This window comes from Tenrec ecaudatus, chromosome X (genome assembly GCF_050624435.1).
Source record: "Tenrec ecaudatus isolate mTenEca1 chromosome X, mTenEca1.hap1, whole genome shotgun sequence".
Lineage (NCBI taxonomy): Eukaryota > Metazoa > Chordata > Mammalia > Afrosoricida > Tenrecidae > Tenrec > Tenrec ecaudatus.
Window position 1 is genome coordinate 121,847,994 of NC_134548.1, and position 26,397 is coordinate 121,874,390.

The following is a 26,397-nucleotide window of genomic DNA, read 5'->3' on the forward strand; positions in this document are numbered from 1 at the left end:
TCGCTGGCATAGGGTTAATGACTGAATTATAGTAATGGAAGTTAGTTGCCATTATTGCTGTCAAGTGCCATCGAGCTGGTACCAGCTCACAGCGACCCTATGTACAACATCCTGAAAGCACTTCTCCTTCCTGTGCCATCTTCACAATTGGTCACAGGCTGGAGCCAATTGTTGCAGTCATCGCGCGAATCCATCCCCTTGGTGGAGTTCATCTTTGTCAAGCACAGTGTCCTTTTCCAGGGACTGGTCTCTCCTGATAACATGTCCAAAGCACATGAGACAACGTCTTGCCAAAGATACTTTCAATATTCACAGTTATCGTCAATATTCAATCGTCATAATGACCAACAGAATAAAGATTGAAGTTGTCAAGGATTTCATCTTACTTGGATCCATGTCAACGCTCATAGAGGCAGCAGTCAAGAAATCAAACAATGTATTGAATTGGATAAATCTGCTGTACACGACCTTGTTAAAGTATTAAAGAGCAAGGAGGTCGCTTTGAGGACTAAGGTGCCTCTGGCCCAAGCCATGCAAATTTCAATCGCCTCACATGCATGTGACAGTTGACCACTGAATATGGGAAACTGGAGAAGAATCTGTGCATGTGAATGATGGTGCTGGTGAAGAATAAGGAAAGTACCAGGGTCTGCCAGAAGAACAAAGGAAAGAGATGCCTTGTGAAAGGGGCAAAGATCTCAAAAAGGGAATCCAGGAACCTGAGTTGTGGTGGAGAGTTTTTGCATGAGAAGGGGAAAGGAAGCCGTTCTTTTTGAGGCACTATATTATAGGCTGCCTGGTCCAGAAAAAGGTTATGGCCAATGGCTTCAGAATGCAAACTGGAAAATGGAAATGGTGGCGAGACACTATAGTAACCAGATAGACAAACATCCAAACATCTGTTGGAATTCTCATTCTTCTTCTAACAGCATCCATTGAGGTATTTTAAGATCTTAGAAGGGCGGGAAGAAAGTTGAAAGAGAAGAACATTAATTAAAACCCAAAACCAAACTAAAACAAAACATCAGCAAGTAAGGGCATTATTTCTCCATATTTAATGCTAGCCAAAAGGAAGGGATTTCTGGATAAAGAATATGAAGCAACATGGCCATGCAAAATAGCTCTCAGGGTCTAGTCAACACAGAGTAGAGCAGGCTGGTAGGTAGGACGGAGACCTTAACCTTCGTATATATTCCTAGTAATACAATTTCATCTTATCAGCCCTAGTCCCCGTCCTATTCAATATTTCCATGAATAACTGGAAGAAGATACACAAGGCAAGTTTGGAGGGGAAAATGCATTGGAAGGCAGAATAGAGATTCAAATGGATTTGGGCATAAAGAGATGAGGAGGCAACTAAGCAAATACAATATAAAAGGAATTGATTCAAGGAGTTTTGTTTCTGTTGAGGCCCTCAGTTTCTTCTGGCTTTAGAAGAACTAGAGATGTCAATTTCCCTGGTAGTACAATGGTTAAGTGTGCAGGTACCAATGGAAAGGTTCTTGATTCAAACCCACCAGTGAGCCCACAGAGGTTGAAAATGTAGTGATCTGTTCTTGTAAATATTACAGCCTAGGGTTGCTAGGAGTCAGAATCAAGTAGGCTGCACACAACAATACGCTAGGCCAGCAGTCAGCAGTCAATGTGGCCACCAAAGGAGGGGGGGGGGATGGGTGATGTATGAGAAAACTTAAGCTATCCTGTGTGTTGGTCAGACCACTTCTGGAATATACTGTATTCACTTTCCTTGAAAAGTGAGGGACTTTGATCAACAGGTCGGTGTTCGTAAAAGGGGTATTCATATAGTAAAGGGCCTGAAAATCATTCAGGTGAAGAGCAATTGAAAGAACAGATGCTGCTAATGCTGAAAAAGAGAACATGTACAAGTGGCTTACGTAAGAGCTACCTAACATTATCTCAAGAACTGTCATGTGAATGATTAGATCTTATTAGTGGGGCACAAAAGGCCAGAACTAACTGGCAATTGCAGTTAAACTCAAGGAGTGCTATGCTTGAAACCCAACAAGCTTGGGTTCAAATCTTCACTCCACCAATTTGTAGCTCTGTGACTTAACCTGAGCCTCAGTTTCATCATCTACAAAACAGAATCAAAATTACCCACCTCATAAGGCTAAGAAAGAACTCATGCGAAACTAAATGATATTATAAATGTGGGGAAGTTTCAAATACACATGTAAATAAACCTGTAAATAAATGTGTAAATTGTTATTGCCATTATTCTTTACAAAGAGGAAAATGTAGGCCTCTTCAAAGAGAACACTGACAAGTATTCGTAAATACATCACAACTTTTTGGTTGGAAGTGAGCCTCCATCACTGATATTGCTCAAGCAGAGATGGGTTCATCATTTACTGGGTGTTTGGTAGAAGACAAGATTAGACTACCTGACTTCTAAGGTTGCTTACATTCTAAGATGGTATGATTCTATTGCTGAGAACTACCCTTTAGGTTGTCTTTACAAAGTCTAACATATGCTTGATAACCTTTAGCTCTTTGTTACTTCTTGGAAACGTCCTCAGCTCCCACAAGATGACTGCTCCCTCCAAATCAGTAAGGCGCAGTATGGTTGCTGGCTCAAGGACTTTTCAGAGCATGTCAGATAAGTGCAAACAAAGAGTATTGGTGAGACCTGTGAGTTTATGACTTTGCAACCTGAGGAACAACCAGGAGCATAACTATGTAGGCCAAGAGGCTTGGGGTAGAGCTGCACGAGGCAAGTGTTTCTTAAGAATTTGACCTCAAGTGTCCTCTCCCTTCCCACCTCACCATCTGCCCCAGAACTGGCAATAAAAACCTATCAAGCCTGTTAAGTCAGAAAACTGCTTCTCAAGCCAACCAGTGAACTCAGACACAGAAGCAAAAACCACAAGGGTAAAGGAACATGTTGATTTGAGGCTACACGGATGTAGGATTAGGGTAGAAACCAGTTCCAGTCTTGAACCTGGCTGTAATTTCCAATGTTTCTCAGTTCACTGAGGGCAACTGCCAACCAGTGAATTAGGTGTTGATCCTGCTCTGATTAACCAGAAGGTGAAACCACAGCATGTGAGCTAAACAGTGGCTTTTTAATACCTTTGTGTTGTCAGCTTGTGTATTTGGTGACTTGGGGGGGGGGGAGGGAGAATGGGTAAAAAGAGTCACAGAGGCAAAAAAAAAAGAAGCCTGTCACTATGCTCACTAACATAAATAGGGGCAGTAAAGGAATAACAGTCTTTGAAAATATGATTGTTTTCCATGATAATGAGGTGGAAGAAGAGTCAGGGAGAAAGATGTCCACACACATAAAATCGGCAATGATGGTGGCTTAGCTACCCAGAAACAAATTCCGAATAGTGCTCTGACTTGGGAGAGCAGAATAACAAGGGTAAAAAGGTTAAGGATAACATAAAAAAATTGGAGTGACCCCAGTGACCACCCAGAAAGAAAACACACAACTTGGCTTGCCACCCATCAGGAAGGTCTTTGCAATGCCCTGGGTGGCTTACACTGTCTATGAAACACTGTACTAAACAACCTAACATGTCTTACAAACACTTGCCTCGTGGCGCCCCGGCCATTCTTGAGCAGCTTACTGCTTCCTTACACTTCCTTATCTCTGGCCACAGGCCCCAACTACACCATGACTTACTGATGAAGTTAGCCTGGCCAGTGAATATGGTGTACTGAAGCTCATAGGAGCTGATGCTGAACTCATCGTCTGAGATCCAGTGGACTGTAATGGTGTCATGGGAGGCTGTACAGAGTTCTTCTCGAATAGATGGTGGATTAGGGGCTGTAAAGAAAGAAGGGAAAGAAGGTTTATCAAAGCACATTGTCTGGTCTGGAAGTGTTTACCATAGTACTTGTACTATCTTATCCAACATCTCTTAGAATAGAGGTTTTCTCCATCGAGAAGCTTTAGGTAATATCTGCTGTACCACCTGAAACTATCTAAAACCACATTCGCATCAACAGTGAATATTTAAAGCACAGAATATAAACCTACATTATTGCAAGGATTGCTCCAAATATTTGCTGTACCTGTATGAGATAGTTAAGTTTATTGTGCCAACCTGGCTGATAAACCCAACATATGTGGGTCTAATATGTGGGTCTAATTGAAGGGCGGAGAGATAAATGGCTCAGTGAGGCTCACTTTTCGAGTTCTGATGATCGGACCAGGGTGCAGCTGCCTTAGCCAGTTCCCTGCTGCAGCTGGCAAGGTTGACTTCCTGCACAAGACATCCCCGAGGAGAAGCCACATTGACCTACTCCGATGCAGCCCTGGGTGCTCGAGCAGCCTTGTGGAGACCCCTGCCAGCACTGAGATGCTTACACGCTCACTGATTTGGCTTTCCTCTTGCGATCAGTGTTATTATGTGTGTTTTGTGAGATTGAGGAGGACTTTATAGATAGGTGTCTGACATATGGGCTAATGTTGGACTACGGGCTTGAACTGGACTGGGTTGGGATACTTTCTTAATGTACATTGAACCTTTATACAAAATTCTTTTATAAATATGAGTTTCCGTGGATTTGTTTCTCTAATGTACCCACACTAACACACTGTATAAACACATATATATATATAGGTATTAGATCAAAATGGCCACGTGGTTTATCTTATTCCATGGTCCTCAACTGATTTCTACTTCAAAACAAGTCTCGTTATAGATATTTTGTAGTGTGCTCAATTACAAATCAATATGAATTTCTTCATCAGTAAAACAGGAATGACAATTACTGGTAGAAATTGATTATACAAAATTAACAGACCGGATCTGGGACAAAGCAAGTGAACAATAAATGAGTGCTTCCGCTATATTAGCAAAAGTAGCCACATGGACAAAGTTATTGCGTATGTACGCTTTTCCATATGAATCGGTCATTCAATAATCCTGAAGGTAGCCCACATTTTAATGGGCTGCTTGCACCCCTTGCTTTCGAATAATGGACTGCAAATCAGGTAGTTTCGGACACTTGTCTTCCCAATCTACTAATTCCCAAGTTTATCTGAGTGGTACCTGCACACCTTTGGAACACCCTTCTAATACTCCTTAATTGCCACCTGAGTTCTACATTCATAATCAGCAACTAAATATTACTGGTAGGCTCATACGAAGAAACTCATCAGACATTTATTGTGTTTTATCTTCAAGTATGAATGGCATACCGACCAATTTTGGCCCAGAAATATTTGTAAAATCATCCTTTGTGTCTGTCACACAAACTAAAATATGTCCTGCCTAAATAAATGTATGTATAGTCTACAAAGCTATCAAAGTATTCTTACTCTAAATATTGACCTTTTCAGATTATTTTGAAAGGAACATTTTTTGAATATATAGAAAAGTGCAATATTTCCACACCTGTTAAATAATCTAGCCCCTCCAGCAATTTCTTTTCTCTGGAAAAATCTAAAGCAAAGTTTTCAAAGGCATCATTAAAATTGATGTCTGGAATCAGAACTTGAGAGGATGCTGTTGCCATAGCGACCCTGAAAAAGAGAAAAGTACATCAATATACATCAAAATAGATTTGCAACCTTCAGTGTTTGAGTTCTGACTTAACAAGGTAAAAACAAATGATTTGCAGGACTTCATTCATTAAATGAAAAATGTATCTGTGCTTCTCCAAAGGAAAAATCATTTAAATTTTAATCATCAGGAACCAATTAAGGGTTATACCATATTTATTCACATATGTTCCCCCCTCAAACACACTCCCCCATCCTGTCTTAATTCTGAGAAGTAAATACAGGATTTTTTCCCCGCTGCATCATTTTCCATCTGGCAGAGAGCATCCCAACTAGACCTCTGAAAGCTGGGTAAGCACAGTTGAAGAGAATTTGTTTCCCTTTCCCTCTATTTTTATGCTAATCAATAAGCCATCAGGTTAGACAATAAAAGCCTTCCTGTAAATATTGTCTTTTATTTGATATCTTATAACATTTAGGTTTCATATTTGTATTTTCTAATTGTATACTATGCTAGTGTTACCTACTATACTTGTTCCTTTAAACTTTTCCGGAGGTCTTATTTTCCCCTCCGAGATCTACACTACTGGACACAGTGTCAGTAAATAATCACTGCTTGAGCACCACCGGCAGCATGAGAGTTAGGGAGGACTGAGCGCTTACTATCTAGGAGGCCCTGTCGAGGTGCCGGAGCAGTTCCACTCTGCCCTGTCACAGGGTCACGCTGAAATCAGAATTGACCCAATGGCAGTGATTTTTGATGGATGGTTCTGAGATAACCTTTAACCCTTAAACCAAAACTATCCCCCCTCAAGTCTTCTTAAAGTCCAATACTTGTAACTTAACTAGAAAACGTATCTGCCTCAAACCGTATGCTTTTTTAATATCTATCCATGTGGGATCAAATTGACGCTAGCAACTCCAAAGATCAGATAGAAACATGGGGGCAATAAGATTATGGTAACGGAGAAGAGGCAATTCAGACAAGGGGAGTGGGAATGGTTGTGCAATGAAAATAATTTAATCAATATCACATACATATGCATGTAGAAACTGTTGGATTTTTATATTTTGTTGTGTATATTCTCAACAAGAGCACAAGTTAAAATATTAAGAAAGCATACCAATGTCCAACAAACATGTAGAATAAGTTCCACTACATTAGAAATCAGGGTGCTGTAAATTAACATATCATTTAGATGACAAAGGGTGACAATATCATAGACCCTTTAAGTGGCTTACATGCAATAGTGCTAACATTTTTATTAAGACGACTATACATTGATACAAAATTGAGAAAGGCAATTTAACACTAAATATCAAAATGTTTTAAGATCCCTGTTGAATCCACAGCTCTACTTCCGAAAAGATATACTAAGGGAATAATTTAGACATATGACCCCACTCCTCAGAGCTTCACGTCTCATTTTACTGCTTACATTTTAAAAAGCACCCAAAAGTTTACTAGTAAATTATGGAAAGGCAGAAACCAAAACAACCCAGCTGAGAATTAATAAGAACAGAGACAATCAACATAATGTGGGATTTGGAAGAAAACTTTTTTCCTTAATTTTTATATTTTTATCTTGTTTTTGAGACATTTACAGCAAAGCATACACTAACTCAACCGTTTCTAAATGTACAATTTCGTGTTCAAGATGTATGACCATTTTCATCTCATGAACTGTTTGTTTCTCCCTCATGAACTGACCCTTGGGGTTCCTATCTAATCTTCTGATGTCAATTTGATTACTTATGGATAGTCCTTAAAAGAGTACAAGACTCAAGGCAAACCTTGTTTCTTAGTTAAACAAAATTATTGTTGTTCACATTCAGGAAGACTTCAAGGCATACTGTGGGTTTAAGGTTTAAAGATGGCCTCAGAGCAATAGTTTTAGGGGTTCATCTACTCTTCATGGCACCAAGAAATCTATAGTCCAAGAGATTTTGAAATTCTGTTCTCCATTTCCCCCATTTTGATCAGAATTTTTCTATAGAGTCCTTTATCAAAATGTTCAGTAATGGTAGCTGGAAACACCACATCCTTGCTAAAGCTATGATCTATTTGCTGGTTTTTTAATCTTAGACATTTTACTGGGCGTGGACCAGTAGCTCATTGTGGTTTTCATTTGCATCTCTATGACAGCTAATGATTCTCAGTATCTTTCAGTATCTTTGGTGGTCAACTGAATGTCTTCTTTGGCAAAATGTCTAAGTTTGTTTCCCATTTTATAACTGAATTATTTGGCAATCTGTTATTGATGTGAGTGTGGGTGTATTTGATCCTTTAATGGTTCTGTCAAATATATGGTTTCTGAAGATATTTTCCCAGTTGGTAGCTTGTCTTTCCTCTTAATTTTTTTTGTAAAAACTTTTGATGAACAAAAGTTTTAAATTTTGTGAGATCCTATTGCTGTTTACGTTATTATATAAGATAATTCATTTTGTAAAGCTAGAACTACCCCTAATCATTTAGTTTACACATTTAGGTCCTTAATTCTATTTGAATTTGCTTTGTGTGTGCTGTGAGGCAAGGATCTGTTTCATTTTTCTGCATTCCCCAAGCACCATTTGTTGAAGTGATTCTTCTTTCTACACAGAATGGACTTCACATCCTTAACAACAGGTGAGCATAGATATGTGGGTTTATTTCTGAACTTGAATTTAGGTCTATACACATCTAAAGGTGGTATTACCACCTCTCCTACCCTTCCCTGAAGAATTCTGCACTCTTTGATTTACACTAGTAGCTCTAGGAGAGAAATTCAGGACTTTCCACCCCTAAAGAATCACAGTAGGAAACGCCCAGGGGAAGTTCTACTATGTCCTATAGGGTCACTATGAGTCTGCATCAACGCAAAGGCAATGAGGTTTTTTTTTGTTTGTTTTGATTTACACTCTTATCAAAATGCCAGTTTGGGCCTTCGCCAGGTACTCCAATTGTGTTACTTTTCAATGTTTTTTGAGTGTTTGGAACAAAGAGAGGTTGGAAGGGACAAAACCAAGGTTCTAAGATGAATGGAGTAAGATTTCCCAATTAAATTCTCCTAGGATAGCCTTGCTACCCTCGGAGAATAGGCAGGTACCTTGCATGATGGGGAAAGGAAAAAAAACCCTCCTAAGTGCAAGCATCCTGACCTCTTTCTCACCAAGCCAGTTTTCAACATTCATAAAAACAGTTTCCAAAGAACCCCCCCCCATATTTGTCTGCAGTAGACTAAAACAAGTGTCTTACCAGGAGAACATGTCTGCAGTCCACTGAGCATAAGACATGTTTAAATACGTTTTGTTTAGAATTAGTCCATCTATGTAGGAAACCGTAATAGTAATACTTTTTGACTTACTCTCCTGAAATGATATGTGTACATCCTTCAAGCACATTGTTGTTGTTTTTTTTCCCTCAAGAAGGCTCATGACTTTCCAAGATGTCCAAGACAATACCCAGGCTAAGAATTACATTACTTTAACAGACTTCTGAGGAAAAACAATAACGAATGCAAGTTGACTTAGTAAGTGCACACACCTATCAATGTGATTTTAATGTCACTGACCCATATGAATACCAGGAGCCCTGGTGGCGTAGTGCATCATATTGTGGGCTGCTAACCACAAGGTCAGCAGTTTAAAACCCCTGGCTGCTCCCTGTGAAAAAGATGAGGCTTTCTTCTTCCATAAAGAGTTACCATCTCAGAAATCCACAAAGACAGTTCTACCCTGTTTTATAGGATAGCTATGAGTTGGCATCAACTAAATGGTGGAAACCAACCAATATCAGCTTACAAAGCTCAAGCCCTAAATGAGTAGCAGGCAGCTATGGAAGTAGCTGGAGCGTGTACATAACCGTGCATTAGAAGAACTGATGGACTCAAGGGATGGAGATAAGGTCTCCGGAAATCCACAAGCCAATCTACTGCTGGGGCTTAACAACTGTCCGGCCTGTAAAATCTTCAGGTGGCTAGATACAAGCCTGAACAGAATTAAGTGACTTTAACCAGGTCCATTTTGACAAAAGCCAGCATTTCAAAAGAACATAAAGAACTTACCTCTCAGCAATATTTTTTGCAGACTGTAGAAACCTTGCCTGGTCATTTTCTTTCAGGATATGCTCAGCTTGGTTGATGAGAACTGTTGACCTTTCAAGACATTGGCGGCAATTAGCAACCTGCTGTGCCAATTTTCTCAGTTTCATAACCTTAAAGGAATTAGGAAAAGGACAAAATATATAAGATAAAACATGCAGTGTTTGCTTCGGCAACACATGTGCTAAAAAGATAAAACATGCATTGCTTAATTAAAAGCAATAAAACAACATAAAGTAGATCTGCTGCAGTGATTCTAAAAATAAGGCATGTTAATATTCCATCGTCCCTCCCTGTACTCAACCACTCACCTTCTCACCCTAACCCCTATGTCTCTCCTGCCAACCTCTCCTTCTCCTACCTGCTGCCTGTGCACTTAGGATGCTCCAAATTCAGTTACATAGGCTCCCGTTATGTACCTCCTCCTTTTGTGACTAACATGAGTATTTCTGATTTTAACAACAGTGTGTGCTCACTATATGGCATTTCGAAAATGAGAAGCGTGGCAAGAACCCTCTACTCTCCTGAGATCACCATTATTGACATTTTCCCAGATATACTGAATGAAAAGTATCTACACTTTCCTAACAAGTATTGGTTATTTCCAGGTAGCTGTATCTCTACCCATCTTTATGCATACCTGTGTTCACAAATCTGTACTCCTGGAAACATCCATAGTGATGCTCTGTGGAACCACTCCGCATGGCATCAAATATTGGCCATCACAGGGTTCGTCATTCACACCCCAGTTTCTCATAGCTTCTCAAATTGTTCACACAGAATGAGCTTAGACTCACTAACACTGACCAGCAGGCCCCAAAGTCTAAAGCCATAGAGCTGCATGGAGGCTCAACACTGACCTTTTGACCAGGCTTCTTCAGTTCCCAGGCTAGAAACCTGGAAGTTTTCATTCACATTTCTCTCTCGCCTTCATCTTTTGATGATTTCCTAACTGTGCCTTTCTACAAATGCCTATGATGTTCTACCTTTCCCTTTGTGTTTCCACCATCCTGGCTTAGGTATTCATCAATACATTTCAAGGACCATTCCATAAGCCTCCTCACTTACTGTCCTGATCTTACTATCAGCCCAATCGGATCTACCTGGAATGCCCCTGCCAAATCAATCTTCTCCTTTCTTATGAAATTGCAGGGACTTCCCAGCAACTCTCAGATTAAGCCTAATGACCTCACATTTTCATTCATCAGCCCTTCCACAATCCTGATCCACATCTCTACCTTGACTTTTTTCTTTTCATTGATTGATCACATCCCTGTAGCAAAGCACCCAAATCCTAAGTGGACAAAACTGAATGAATGTTTATACATATAATGTTAACAAATAGCCAGCAACCAAGTGAAGCTCTAAAACATTTCTGACACCCCAGAAATGCCATCATTTTCACTGAGTTAGTAGCACTGGGTCAAAAGTTAATTCTTTGCCTTACTTCCGATCACCTCATTTCTTCTTGCTTTCATGAGCTCGAGTTCAGACTGGGATAATCCAGATCAAACTTTTACATTTGACAAGTCAACCCTTCCTGGGCTTCACTGAAGTGCTGTGCTTTACCTTTGTCTCTTTGATTTTGACAGCAATCATTTGCTTCCTCTGTTGGATGATCTCTACCAACTCGTCACATTCTTCCATTAGTTTTGCCTCATGCATAGCAGTATTCACCTGCCAAGAAAGTCCAGAATATTACACAGTGACTGCGGCCTTTGTCCCCTGCTGGCTCTAAAAGGTTCAGATTGACAGCTAAGCATGCAGAACTTCTTCCATACCTCCCTCATAAGATCCACTCCTAGAAGAAGGGTAGAGATGATGATATTAATGATGCAAGGGCATTGAAGCACCACACATAGGAAGCTCTCCGGGCCTCTGGTAGATCATGATGGTTAATGGAAGGCTGGGCAGAAGGACAGATGAGATGGGGCATGTTATTCCCACTGTGAAATTCCCAGTACTCCAGTACCCTATCCTCCTGCTGCTCTTTTTTTCCTTTCTTTGGTGTAAAGCATAAGGAGTTTCGAGTCCATAAAAGAAAGAGGATCGCCACCCCCACCCCCAGCATAATAATATTATAGCAACATCCCTCTACCATCCTAACAAAAAACTTTTCCATCCTTGGTCCCTTTGAATCTATAGACATACAAATGTGTGGACGGAGTTTACAAAGCTGTATAATGGTGATTGTTCAACTCTGGCTGTCTGATAGCTGAATCCCTTTCCTGGATACTTCCCAGAGCGAAATATCTTGATTGCAGTCAGGAGAGGAAAAAGCCACCATATTCCGCGTTGTCTTTCCACTTCCTGATTGCTCCTTTCCCCCACCTCTATTGCTATTAGATGGTCCAAAGCTCCTCAAAAACAAAACACCCCCAAAAAACAAAAACCCTCATTGCCATTGAATGAACTCCAATTCAGAGTGCAAACCAATGGGACAGATTAGCAGTGCCCCTGTGAGGTTCTGAGACTGTGATGCTTTACGGAGGGTAGGAAAACCTCACTTTACTTCAGAGGAGCAGCTGGTGGTTTCGAACTACTGACCTTATGGGCTAACAGCCTAAGGCACACCCCATTAAACTACCAGGGTTCCCAGAGCTCCCAGGAGGGGCTGAAAACAAAACAGGCAAGCCTTGAGCTGCCGAAGCATAGAAGGAAAACGAGAGGCAAGGATCCCACCTCTTTTACTCACTGCACATTACTACATGTCATTACCATAACCATTCCATGATACAGGGAGGAAACTGAGGGTTGGGGAATCTTAGTGACCTGCCTGCTCAAGATCACAGGGTTAATTGGAAGTAAAAGCAGAATTCAAACCAAGTTGTGTCAAGTGAAACCTGTGGACTGCTGGGTGAGTGGAGAAGGTTAGTTCCCTTCCCGCCACAACCGAGCAGTCACACAGAGAAGCACACTCATTTCAAGCATCTACTCAAGACTCACTGTACCAGAGTTCTAGGGGGCTGAGGAACACATAACGGCTCACTTGAAAGAAGCAAAAGTCCAGGAGCGAGATGCGCTTCATTTGTAAGGTAGAGCTGCATTCCTCCAGAGGAGCCCTGTGGGCACAGTGGTGACGTTCAAAAGGCCGGGGGTTCAAATTCATCAGCATCTCTGCAGAAGCAAAGACCTGGCCATCTTCATCTTTTCTCACAACGATTGCAGCCTGGGAAACACACACACACACACACACACACACACACACACACACACACACACACACCGTCCCCGCCAGTCCAACTCTGTCTCAGAGTTGCTAGGTTGACCCCAATGGGTTCCTGCCTCAGACTATTGCTCCGCATACTTCAGCTGCACAACAATAGAACAATGCCCAAGGTACTTGCTAACTTCCTGTTTCTTATTTAATGGAAATAAACTACCTTCCAAGGGAATGTCACAATGAAAGATGTGACTTATATCGAGGAACACTCAGGATCTTTCTTCTTAAATTGGCTCTAACTGTACAGCCCTTGTCTGTTCAAGGAGCTCTTATGCAACAAAATATGAGGGTCATCTAGTTCTTACTGATGAGGATCTGGAAATTATCATTTATAATCTCCTTTTTAAGCTGATAGCCATTGTTTAGTACACAATGGCTTGTTCTAATTGAGTCCTTAGTTCTAATTTACTGTGGTTGTTGGTGGGGGCTGTTAAGTAGATTCTGACTAATGGTCACCCAATATGACAAAGCAGAACTTCCTGTGGGGTTTTCTTGGCTACACTCTTTATGGCGCCAGATGACTGGATCTTTCTTTTGCAGAGCAGCGATGAACCAACAACTTTTCCTTTATCAACCATCGCATCACTAAGGATCACCATCTATTTGCACAGAGATCCCAAGTGGCACAGTGATTAGGCACTGGGCTGCTAACTGCATGGTCAGCAGTTTGAAACCAGCAGCTGCTCCATGAGAGGAAAATGAGGCTTTCTACTCCTGTAAACAGTTCAGTCTCAGAGACTCACTGGGGCAGTTCTACCCTGTCCTACAGGGCTGCTATGAGGTGGAAATTGGCAGGGAGTTTTGTTTGTTTTTTTCTTGTGTGTTCCCATAGCACTTTACTACTTTACCATTGATTTAATTATACTATTTATTACCTTATGTCATTTGTTGTTGCTTGTGCTGGCAAGTCACTTGGGACTCAAAGCAACCTTAGGTACAACAGAAAACGACAACAAATAAACCAAAAAACTGAACACTGCCTGGTCCTGTGCTGACCTCACAATCACCAGCATGTTTGAACCCATTCTTGGAACCGCTGTATTTCTCTTGCTGAGGGTCTTCCGCTTTTCAGCTGATTGCGACTTTACCTAGCATGATGTCTTTCTCTAGGAACCAGTCCCTCCTGATAGGAGGTCCAAAGTACCATCTCCCCATCCCCATTACTAAGGAGCATTCTGACTGTATATCTTCCAAGACAGATTTATTCATTCTTCTGGCAGTCTGTGGTGTAGTCACTATTTTCACCAATACCATAATCCAAAGGTATCACTTCTTCGTTGGTCTTGCTTCTTCGTTGTCCAGCTTTGCTTTGGCACATATGGGAGGTGATTAAAGAGACCATGACTTGGTGCACACCATTCTTCAAATGACCTCTTGGCTTTTGAACTCCATCGGTTTCCCTTAGCAGCAGCAGCCCCTTGGTCCGATGCAACCTTTCGTTTGCCATCTTGAATGTTGCTCCCCTGTATGCAAAGGCAAACAACATCCTTGACAACGTCCATCTTTTCTCCATGTATCACGTGGCTTTATCGATCCAGTTGTGAGGAGCTTTGCTTTCTTTGTATGGAAGCGTAATCCCTACTGATCTGCATCAGTGAGTGCTTCAAGTTCTTTCAGCAAGCAAGGCTATCTGTACATCACGTTGTTAATGAATCTTCTTCCCAGCCAGGTGCCACCTTCTTCTTTCATAATACAACTTCTCCGGTTATGTGCTCAATTTTCAGAGCGAATATGTAGGATAAACGATCCAACTCTGGCACACAATTTTCCGGATTTTAAACTATACACTATCCCCTTGTTCTGTTCCATTTGCTGCTTTGTAATCTGTATGCAGGACCCACATAAGCACAATTAAGTGTCTGGAATCTTCATCCTTTGTTAGGTGAGCCATAATTTGTTATGATCCACATAATCCAAAGTCTGTGGACAGTGAATAAAATACAAGTAAACACTTGGCTTTCAGCCAAGAGCCATCTAACTTTAGCAGTGATAGGCGACTTATTCTAAATCTGGCTTTAATTTATTTTTAAAAAGTATTTTATTGGGGGCTTGTACAACTCTTATCACAAGCCATCCATACATCCATTGTCAACCATATTTGTAAATTTGTTGCCATCATCATTCTCAAAAAATGTGTCTAAAAAAACACCCCAAAATTTGCTTTCTACTTGAGCCTTTGGTATCAGCTCCTCATTGTTCCCCTCCTTCACTGCCCTCCTCCCTCACGAACCCTTGATAATTGATAAATTATTATTTTGTCATGTCTTACACTGTCCAATGTCTCCCTTCACCCACTTTTCTGTTGTCCGCCCCCCAGGGAGGGGGTTATATGTAGATCCTTGTAATCGGTTTCCTCTTCCTACCCCACCTTCCCTCCACCCTCCCGGTAACGACACTTTCACCATTGGTCCTGAGGGGTTCATCTGTCCTGGATTCCCTGTGTTTCCATTTGCTATCTGTACCAATGTACATTCTCTGGTCTTGCTGGATTTATAAGATAGAATTGGGATCATAATGGGGGGGTAGGAAGCATTTAGGAACTAGAGGAAAGTTGTATATTTCATCATTGTGGCACTGCACCCTGACTGGCTCATCTCCTCCCCGCGACCCTTCTGTAAGGGAATCAGTTCCCTGCCTCTATACTATAGCAGACACTTTTCAATTATCTTAAGCAGAATTTGACTTGTGTGTAGTAGTGTTGAGGAGACCCTAATGGAGTAGAGGTTAGGTGTTGAGCTGGTAACTGCAGGTCGGCAGTTCAAAGCCTCCAGTTTCTCTGAGGGAGAAAGATGAGGCTCTCTACTCCCATAAAGAACTCCCATAAGTAGATATACCAGGAGGGTACGGGGAAGGTGGGGAGAGGAAGAGAGGAAGTGGGAACCTATCACAATGATCGACACATAACCACCCTCCAACCCCCTCAGGGGCCTGAACAATAGAAACCGTGGGGGAAGGTAGACAGTGGTTGGTGTTAAGATAGGAAAATAATAATAATATATAATTGATCAAGGAGTCATGAGGATGGAAGGGAGAGGGAAAAAGAGGAGCTGATAACAAGGGCTGAAATAGAAAGTAAATGTTAAAAAATAATGATGGCAAAATATGTACAAATATGCTTGATGCAATTGATGTATGGATTACTATAAGAGCTGTAAGAGCCCCCAATGAAATGCTCTTTAAAAAAAAGAAAGAACCTCCAGAAGAACTCCCATAAAGGCACTATAAGTTGGTGTGGACTAGATGGCAGTGGCTATTTGGGGAGTTCTTATGGGAGTTTTTATTAGGGGCTCTTACAGCTCTTATAATAATCCATACATCAATTGGAGGGAGCTTTGTGGCATTACTGATATTGTTTGATAGTTTCCTCAATCCACTAGATCACCTTTCTTTAGAATGGGCACGAATATGGACCTATTCCAGTTGGTTGGCTACGTAGCTGTTTTCCAAATTTCTTGGCAGAGAGGATTGAGTGCTTCTAGTGTTTCTGTCAGAGGACTTGATTATTCTATCTTCTCCACTGAGCCGTAAGTGCCGAGGGGCCAGGAACTGTATCTTATTTGATGGTATCATTTTCCATCATGATGTCAGGCACATAATAGATATTCAGTATCATTTTGTTCAATTAAATTGAATGGAAAAAAAATAAGTGTCTCGTCCTTTCTGCTAGAACATCTTCACTTGATTATTAAAGCTACTCTAAACTGAGTATGTCTGTGAAAAAGCTAATCCAAACTCGTCTTCCCCCATTGATGTTCCTATCAGCACATTGTTAATGTTACTATCATCATTGCAGTTACTCAGGTTCACATCTTAGTTAACTCCGACTTCTGCATCTCACTCAGTGCCCGCATAAAATCACAGGAGTTCCCAAATCCTGCTTTCAATCTTTTAAGTTTTCTTGGAATATAGTGAGGAACTAGATCAAGGAACAATGATCTGTTGAGGTCCTCCCCATGAACCTTGTGAATTACTGACTATCTACTTCCAAAGTCTCTCTTTTGCAACCCACACTCATTATCCTGTCTGAGGCCTCGAAAATCCCCAACACCATGTGTATCATCACACTTGCAGGCAGCATATTTTGTGTATAAAGCATTATGCTAAGGCCCTGCCCTCAATAGAACTGCCATCTGGCAAATGAAATGACAAACACGTCAAGGTAGACTAAATTAAATGCCAAATGAGTAATATACACTATAATCTACAGAAAATTCAAGGAATGATCTCTCTCATTGGGAAAACAGATGGAAAAATGTATGAATCAAGTGGGACTTGCCTTAGATATAAAAGTTTCTTGTTTAGATAATAGAGTATCTATGGAAAACATTTTAGGGGTGGGGGAGTGTATGGTAAGTAAAATCACTGTAGCTACCCTTTTGTCCTCAGTACATGAAGGAGGATTGTATGATGGTTTGAGTTTGGGGTGGGGGCGGAGATTGGAACAGTATGATCAGGGCAGTGGTGGATTAGTGGTAGAATTCTTGCCTCCCATGTGGGTTGGATTCCCAGTCAATGGAATTCAAGACCAGCCACTACCTGTCTCTTAGTGGGGGGCTTTTATGTTGCTATGATGCTGAGCAGGTGTCACCAGAGCTTCTAGACAAGGAAGAAATGCCTGGAGATCTACTAGGGCAGCGTTCTCAACCTGTTGGTCGTGACCCCCTTGGGGGGGGTGTTAAATAACCCTTTCACAGGGGCCGCCCAATTCATAACAGTAGCAAAATTACAGTTATGAAGTAGCCACGAAAATAATTTTATGGTTGGGGGCTCACCACAGCATGAGGAACTGTAGTAAAGGGTTGCAGCATTAGGAAGGTTGAGAACTGCTGTACTAGGGGCAAAAACCAGCCTACAAATCTCAACAATCCAATCTAATCCATTTGCGTCTGGAGAGCTCTAAGGTAGTTAGCAGCACTCAAAAGCCCAGAAACCAAGTTATTAGGCTACTGGAATGTGACAGGGCCTAGCCAAGTCTGTTAGCAGGAGTAGGAAGGTCAGGTCAAACAGGGGAGCACTCCCTTGCTCAAAATTCTTTAGACTACAAGCTCTTTGGGAAAGGTTTTAGTCCTTCTGCTGTATCTGGTACATTGCCTTACACTTAAAAAAATAATTTCTGATTGTTTTGGCAATAAAAATGTCAAAATAAGAATGCTAGATACTAGAGCATATTCTCTAGAAAATGTATTTTGCAGTGGAAAACCAGAGGTGAAAAAGAGGGGCTTGACTGGGAAGGATTGGGACAGCTACATTTGGGAGAGATGAACCAAGTAGACACAACCAACTGAGCAGAACATTAGTTGAAGAGACAACATCTCAAATGGAAGGTCAAACAAAAGCAGTGACATTAAAATATTTCCGTGTCAAGAAGCAGTCCCAAAAGAGCAGGATCCTTTAGTGTTTGGGGAACACAAAATACTCCAGGGGAAAACTGTCTTCATGATGTGAACAAAACAACATAAATACCTTAGAAGTTGCTGGAAAGCAGCGGTGTGACATTTTGTTTCCCTGCTGTTTTGTTGTAAAATACAGCGAGATGTTTCACTTGCTTATGAACTCCTGGTAGAAAACAACTGGAGTTATCTCGATCTACAGTCTTGTTCATTGGTTTCTGAAAGACTCCAGCTGGTTATTTGTCCTTTGTTCTCTGAGGTGGACTTGACAAATGTTTCTATGTATATGGAAACATCTGTCCTTCCTGAAATTACTATTAGGGCAATCTTAGCATCCTACTTGTATAAATCTATCCACCTCAAAAGACTTTTAAGACTGAGAGTCTCAGCCTCAATATTCCAAGGCCCTGGCATAGGAAAAATGGGTCTTCCTTTTAAGTCTCCTGGTCCTCTTCTGAGCTCTGAGATCTTTTCCTTTCTTCTCCCAAGCCCCAAACTCACTGCCACTGAGTCAATTCTGATTCACAGGGGAGGAGTAGAACTACAGACTGTAAATCTTGACAGGAGTAAAAGACTCTTGTGGCAGTTTTGAACTGTTAACTTGGTTGTTAGCCGCCAATTCATAAACCACTACATCACCAGGATTCCTTTTCTCCCTCAAAACAGTAAGAATTTTCCTTGCATGCTTTTCTTCAATGATCCTATTTCCCAAAGCCTAGTCTATTTCCCAAAGCTCTTTCCTACCTCCCAACCCAAAGACTGACCGCAGTGTAAGGCCCAGTCTTCATCAATTCCCCTACTTCCCTAACACAAAACACAAAGTCCTCTGCTTTTAGGATTCTACTGAGGGTCATCACAGGAAAATAAATATGTAGGAGATCACAAAAGTCATATATTGCAAAGGTTTAAGAAACCACAAAGGGTAACTTTGTATTTTTTCTAGTCTGTATTAAAATGTAAACAGGATGGACCCTTTAACCTTAGCTTCCACTGCAGAGTTGTACCTGACAGTTTGGGGGAGACCTCCCATACTCTCATTCTATAGTTGGTTTTATTCCTGGATTTAAAGTTTATCAACTTTCCCTCCAACCCAACCTTATGAGAAACTTCCCCATTCACATATACTCTTCTGCTCAGTAACACATCCGAAGGTCTTTACACACACACACACACACACACACACACACACACACACACACACCCCTCCACTCTGTAACATCCATCAGTTCAGAAGGCATGACAAATTCCCTGTGCAGGTAGAACAATATGTATGGAGCAGTAGATAATTCCTATATCTAGACTCAAGTCGGATTCATTTATGTAGCAATAGTATTCCTCATTAGCTTCTTCATCTTAGTGTCTTCTACTGTTTATATAGTCAATGCCCACCTAGTTTATTCCCAGAAATCTTCTGTCCTAGTAGATCTGCCCCTTGTATCTAGAGGATTCTGAAATTCCAGCATTAAAGATCATTTGAGAGTGTTTATCCCCCCCAGAAAACATTTGTTAAGTACCTATCATGTGCAAAGGAACCCTGGTGGCGTACTAGGCTACACACTGAACTTCTAACCCCAAAGTCAGCCGTTCAAACCCATGAGCCACTATGCAGGAGTCAGAATCCATTCAATGGCAGTTAATTTGTTTTGGTTTTGGTGGTACTGTTGGGTAAGGCATTGGGCAAGGCCATTGGGTTTATCCAAAAGCAAGCTGCTAGTTTACTGCAAAGTCTGCAGTTCAAACTCACCAGCTGCTTCATGGGAGAATTTTGAGGTTGCTTGATCCAGTAAAGGTTTATAGCCTCCAAAACCCATAAGGGTCACTATGAGTTAGATTTGACTCAGTAGTACTGAAACTGACGCTGTGGGTTCTTGGAAGTACCTGGATGAGATGTCACTATCTTTAAGTACTAAGGAGCCCACAGTACCCAAAAGCTTTGACCTGATAACTGAAAAGTCTGGGGTTCAAACATTCTTGTTGCTCCGTGGAAGTAAGATGTGGTGGTCGGCTTCTGCAAAGCTTATAGTCTTCCAAAGCCTGGGTCCTATAGCGTCACTGTGAAGCAGAAGCAATTCGATGGCAATGGTTTTGGAATTTTAAATATCTTCCCCAGGCATATTAAATATGTATGCTGAACAAATAATCCAAGAAGCTGGGCTATATGAGGAAGAATGCAAGATCGAGATTGAAGGGAAGACTCATGAACAGCCTGTGATATGTACATGACATAATCTTGCTTTCAGAAAGTGAGCACGTGAAACAATTATTGATGAAGATAAGAGACAACAGTATAGATGACACTTCAACATAAAGAAAGCAGAAGTCATTGCAACTGGACCAGTAAGCATCACAATAAACAGAAAAGCTTAGAATTGTCCTAGATTTCCCTTCACTGGGATCTACAATCAATGTCCATAGAAGCAGCAATAGAAAAATCAAACAGTCTATGCCACTTGACAAATCTACTGCAAAAGATAGCCTTCAAGTGTTCATTTAAAGAGCAAAGATGTCACTTTGCAGATGCAGGTGTGCCTGACCTAAGCCATAGAATTTTCAATTGCCTCAAGTGCATGTGAAAGCTGAGCAACGAGAAAAGGAAGGCTGAGGAAGAATTGATAACTTTAAATACAGTGTTGTTGAAGAATACATGAACTTCCAGGAGAACAGACAAATCTGTCTTGGAAGAAGTACAGCCAGAATGCTCCTTATAAATCAAGAACAGTGAGACTTGTCTCACTTACTTTGAACATGTTATCAGAAGGGACCAGTCTGTGGAGAAGGACAGCATGCTTGGTAGAGAGTCAGCAAAAATGGGGAAGACCCTAAAAGGGAGTAATTGACACAGTGGCTGCAACAATGGCCTCAAACATCCCAACCTAACGTGAGGATGGTGTGAGACCGGGCTGTGCTTCTTTCTGCTATATGTAGTGTTGTTCAGTTCCAACCAACTCAATGGCACCTAACCACAACAATAATACTAATACACCTGAAACAACAGCAAACCCCAAACCCATTGCTGTCAAGTCAATTCCAACTCCTGGTGACACCATGTGTTTCAGAAGAATTCTGCACTATATGGGGTTTTTGACGGCTATTAAACTGTTGGAAGTAAGTCACCAGGCCTTTCTTCAGAGGCACTTCTGGGTAGATTTCAGCGACTGACCTCCTTTCCATTAGCAGCCCAGCTTTGATCGTTTCAATACCTGGGAACTAGTAACATCTTCATGGTACTGGTGTTCATTACAAGGAAGTTCATGTTGACTCATAACGTTGTGAAGGAACACTTCAGCTGAGAAGCAGTTAGAGAGAGAAGGCCTGGTACTCAACGAAGTGGGAAGACACAACAGAATTTAGGTGATCACTACCCCACCGCCTCAGACAGGATAACTTCCAAGAAAATAGACTAAAGATGAATTGATATATGTGTATGTGTATTATGTGTATGGGCTTCATTCAGTATACCATCACTTTCTACACAAAGGATTTGAGAGGAAAACTTGAGTGGTAAATTGGACATTGGATCCATTATAAAGAAGTTGTTATGAACAGCTTTGTCACCTTACTGAGCTGAAAAGAATTCATTACTTTCTTATAATGATGCATTCCAGAGAGTGCAATATTTATGCAACACATTGTGCCCACTGTGACAGCCTGATAGATAAAAATCAAAGCTGATCACACTTTCAGAGCTCTCTCTCTCTCACACACACACACACACACACACACACATACACACACACTGAGCAGTCAACACCACCTCCTCGCCCCCCCACCCCCACAGCTATCAAGAATATACCACAGCCCTATTGTATCCGGAAAATTCTAGCACATAAAAGAAAAGGAAAATGGGACAATCTTTAAAACTCTGCCACCTTTCCAAGATGGCCTTGCTAGCTTTACATAAAAATAACAAAATAAAGCTTAACTTTTTTATTTTCAAAGTAATTTATCTGCTTTGGGGGAAGGTTGTCACTTATAAAACCAAACTCATTGTCATTGAGTTCATGCTGACTCATAGTGCCGCCCCACCCCTGTTTGCTTCCGAGACTATAACTCTTTACGGGAGTAGAAAGTCCTGTCTTTCTCCCAAGTAGCTGCTGATGGTTTCAAACTGCCAACCATGCTAACCTCAGCTCAATGCACAACTACTACACCACCAGGGCTCCAGTTGTCACTTATAAGACTAATTTTTTTTAAACTGCCATTGAGTCTATTCTGACCCATAGTGACCTTATAGGGCACAGCAGAACTGCCACTTTGGGTTTCTGAGACTTTAACTCTTTACGTAGTAAAGAGCTTCAATTTCCTCCTGTGGAGCAGTTGGTGGTTTTGAACTACTGACTTTGGAGTTAGCAGCCTAACACATATCCCATTCTGCAACCAGGAGTCCTTCATATGCACACACACATACAACTTCTGTGGTACCCTGATTCTAACCAATGAAAATAGTGGCAACAGAGGGAGGGGCCATTTTGCTCACTCGATAGCCATGGTTTAGGAATGGCCTAGTGTCATGTGGCAATTCTGTGTTGGTTTTAAAGCTCTTTCTCCTTAGAGAGCAGACCTTCAAACCTTTATAGGCTTAAGGTTAGTTGCTCTGTCTCTCATCTGCTCTTTACTCACAAGGCAACTATGTAGAACAGGAGCGAATCAATGGCGGAGCTATAATTGGGGTGATGTGCTTGGTATGCTATGTGCACAGCTATAAATTCTACATGAAATGAGCCAGAAACAGCTTTTTCATCTCCTCTAAATCATAGAATTATTAGAGCTGCAAAAGTCTGAGGAAATCATCTTGCTCAAACCCCTCAGATTTCACCAGTTGGCAATCTGAGGCCGAGAGAAAGGAGAGGTCTGTCTCCAAAATCGTGTCATTAATGAAGGACAGGACAAGGCGAGGGTTCGCTCTTTTGGCTTCCCACATCCAGGGTTCTTTCACCTGTACTACTCTTTTTTTTTCTTATTAAAATAAAATTATTTTTATTATTCTTCTGCCAATCACAACTGATTTCCATCTACAATTATTTTTCAGGTAAGGACCAGTACGTTAATTGAAGAAGTAGCTGTGACATTGAGCCACGGTTCCAACATGACTATACTTGACCATGGGTGCTGACTGATAACGTAGAACATCACGGGGAAGGCCCTCATCAGAGTTGGCCCTTAGCAGCAGTGAATGGGTGCAGCGTTAGATGGCCTCCAAAAATGCCTTGCAGCACCTACGACACTGCTGGTGGTACATAGTCTCCAAGGCAGGGTCATTCCCATAACAGGAATCTTCAACGATAAGCTGTGTTTGTGGATCATAGCTTCCAAGCTGTTCCATTTCAGCTTTGCTGTCTTTAACTCGATTACCTTTTCTCGTCAGCTCTCTCAGACTGTGTTTGTCCCTGCATAGTAAACAATCCCAAGTGGCAACATCTTCTCTGCTAATCTGTGATTCACAGGGAGACCATGCTTGCTGAGTCAAGACCACCCTCGACAAGTAGGAGGGTTTCTTATTTCCCATGTGGGTGTTGCTGCATTGTCTGGTCTCCACTTACCTGAAAGCTTTTGATCGGTTACAAGTTTTCTGTAAACTGCCTCTGCAATGGGCGATCGACCAATGTGACCCAGGCATACAAACAGAACGGACTTGGGGGCCTGCTCGGCCATTCTCTCATGCACAGAAATGTACAACAACAGCTGGAACCTTCTCTACTGTTCTTTTTAAAAGCAGAGCACTGGCTTAGAACCTCACCAAAGATAAGAATTCCCTTAACAGGTTAGCCAGGTCTGGTGACTTGACATTTATGTAGCTTTCTGAAAGTTGCAATATGCTCTCAGGCCTTTGCAAAGGGGCCCTGGTGGTGTAGTGGAGTTACACAATGGACTGCTAACCCCAAGGTCAGCAGTTCAAAACCACCTGTCACTCCATGGGAAAAAGATGGCGGCTTTCTACTCCTATAAGAGTTACAGTCTCAGAAACCCACATGGCCAGCTCTACCCTGTCCTATAGGATCGCTGTGAGTCACACTGGACTCACTAGTAGTGTCAGGCTTTTGCTAAAATGTCATCTCAACACGCACATACCCTACTTTTTACTCGTTTATTTTTCTCCATAACACATCTCATCTCCATATATAAGTGTGCATGTATCTGTCTATTGTGTGTTTCTCCTAATCAGAATGCAAGTGATTGGAGGTTCCAGAGCTTTGCATCGTTTCTTCTGTATCCTCAATACCTGAGTACCTGAAACACTGGAAGTGTTCGATACATACTTGTTGAATGAATGTCTCGACCCTAAAATAAAGGTATCACAAAAAACTGCATATTATATAACATTTCTTCATTACATGAAGCAAATTTCACACGCATGCGCACACACACGTGCACACATATTTATTTTGAATGGTGCTGTGGGTTCGGCATTGAGCTGCTAACCACAATGTCAGCAGTTCAAACCCACCAGCTGATCCATGGGAGAAAAATGAGGCTGTCTTCTCTAGTAAAAATTTATAGTCTCTGAAACTATATATAGATGTCACTATGAGTCAGAATTAACCCAATATTAGTGAAGGGTTGTTCTTTTTAACACATTATTCAAAATGGTTTTCTTGGTTGTTTTAAAAATAGTGTCTGTTCAATTAGAAAATATTTTTAATTGCCTAAGGTTCTAGGAAAACCACATATTGTTCCTTACCCAATATTTAAGAAAGAATAATTTGCCTCGGTGTGGTGGTTACATGTTGGTCTGTGCTCTGCATGGTCAGCAGTTCGAAACCATCAGAAGCTCCACGGGAGGCAGACTGGGCTTTCTATTCCTGGAAACAGTTACAGGAAACCCACAGGGGTCGCTATGAGTCACCATTGATGCCACAGCAGCAAGTTTGGTTTTTGAGTTTGGTTGTGCTTTACTCACTCTTACCCTGTATACAAGATTGTATTTACAACCATTAGCCACCAGGGGGCACTACTTATTCAAGGCAGCACTGTCAGTTTGGACTGCTAACAAGGTAGGCGATTCAAACCCACCACCTGTTCTTTGGGAAAACGATGAAGCTATCTGTTCCCACAAAGATTTAGGAAGTCTTGAAAATCCTATGCGGGGTAACTATGAATAGGAATCAACTTTATGGCAATGAATTTGGGTTTTTTGCAGGTTCTTGAGTTTCTTGGTACACCTACTGTGTACCAAGCCCTGTGCCAACCAAAACACCAAACTCACTGTCACTGATCCCATTCCTATCCATTTTGACGTTAGAGGACAAGGCAGAATTGCATCTGTGGCTTTCTGAGACTAACTCTTCACGAAAGTTTAAAGCCTCATCTATCTCCCATAGAGTAGCTGGTGGTTTTGAACTGCTGACCTTGTGTTTAGCAGCCCAATACATAACCTACTATGGCTCTAGGGCTCCTAAACCCTAAGAAAGTGATGATAGCTAGATAGATAGATAGATAGAGATTGGTAGGGAGGCAGATTGTTCGCTAGATGAAAGCATATTCATCATCTGATGAAAGCCTGCCCAGAATTCTCAGAATACAGAGAGGAGAAACATCGGTACCAGATTGTGTGGGCAGGGGTAGGGGGCTGGAACATAGGTTAGTGATAGCTTACTAGAAGAGGGTTCTGTGACCTCTGAATTTTAAAGGATAAGTAGTAGTCAGCCAGCAGGAAAGGGGGCAAGAGGAGTTTAAGTTCTGTATGGGCAACTCCCATGTCCACCACTGTATTCCTAATGCCTGGCCCCAAATAGAAATATCCTTAAAATTTCTGTGGAATGAAAGACCAAAAGTGAAAAGTGCAGGTGGAAACAAACAACAAAGATGGGTTCGAGAGGTACGTGTTCCTGGGTGATACAGTTTTCCCCCATCCAGAAGTGCCTTGGAAGACAGACCTGGCAAACTGCTTCGAAAATGTCATGGCCTTGAAAGACACATAAGTTAATTATCAGATGGAGTCAACTCGACAGCAACTAATAGGAAAAGCATGTAGAGCCTGGCAATATGAGCCTTTATCTTAGATAATGGAGACACCATTGAATGATTTATAGGGGAATGGCATGGTGGGGTTGTATTTTTGAAAGATCACGTTCATGGCAATGTAGAAAATAGATTTTGGTCAGAGGAGGGAGGATGAGTCAGAGAAACTAGTTAGGAACCAGGTTTCCAAATGGAATATGGCATGATGATGGCCATTGCCTTCAAGGTTATAGTTTAATAGAAGCAGCAAAGAAGTAATCAGTAGGGTGT

At 41.4% G+C, this 26,397-nt stretch overlaps 1 protein-coding gene and 1 pseudogene across 4 annotated transcripts in view; both read right to left on the minus strand.

The window, feature by feature from the left end:
* MID2 (midline 2) overlaps positions 1-26,397 on the minus strand; it is a 133,315-nt gene that overhangs the window by 17,179 nt on the left and 89,739 nt on the right. For 3 of the 4 annotated variants that reach the window (XM_075539210.1, XM_075539211.1, XM_075539209.1), the window contains 4 exons: positions 11,125-11,232; positions 9,520-9,668; positions 5,370-5,497; positions 3,560-3,793 (listed from right to left, as the gene is read on the minus strand). In XM_075539210.1, the coding sequence (XP_075395325.1) occupies positions 3,560-3,793; positions 5,370-5,497; positions 9,520-9,668; positions 11,125-11,232 (619 nt within the window). The remainder of the gene's footprint in view (positions 1-3,559; positions 3,794-5,369; positions 5,498-9,519; positions 9,669-11,124; positions 11,233-26,397) is intronic. The other variant, XM_075539208.1, reaches the window with a different exon arrangement.
* LOC142434724 (low molecular weight phosphotyrosine protein phosphatase pseudogene) lies at positions 23,354-23,820 on the minus strand (annotated as a pseudogene).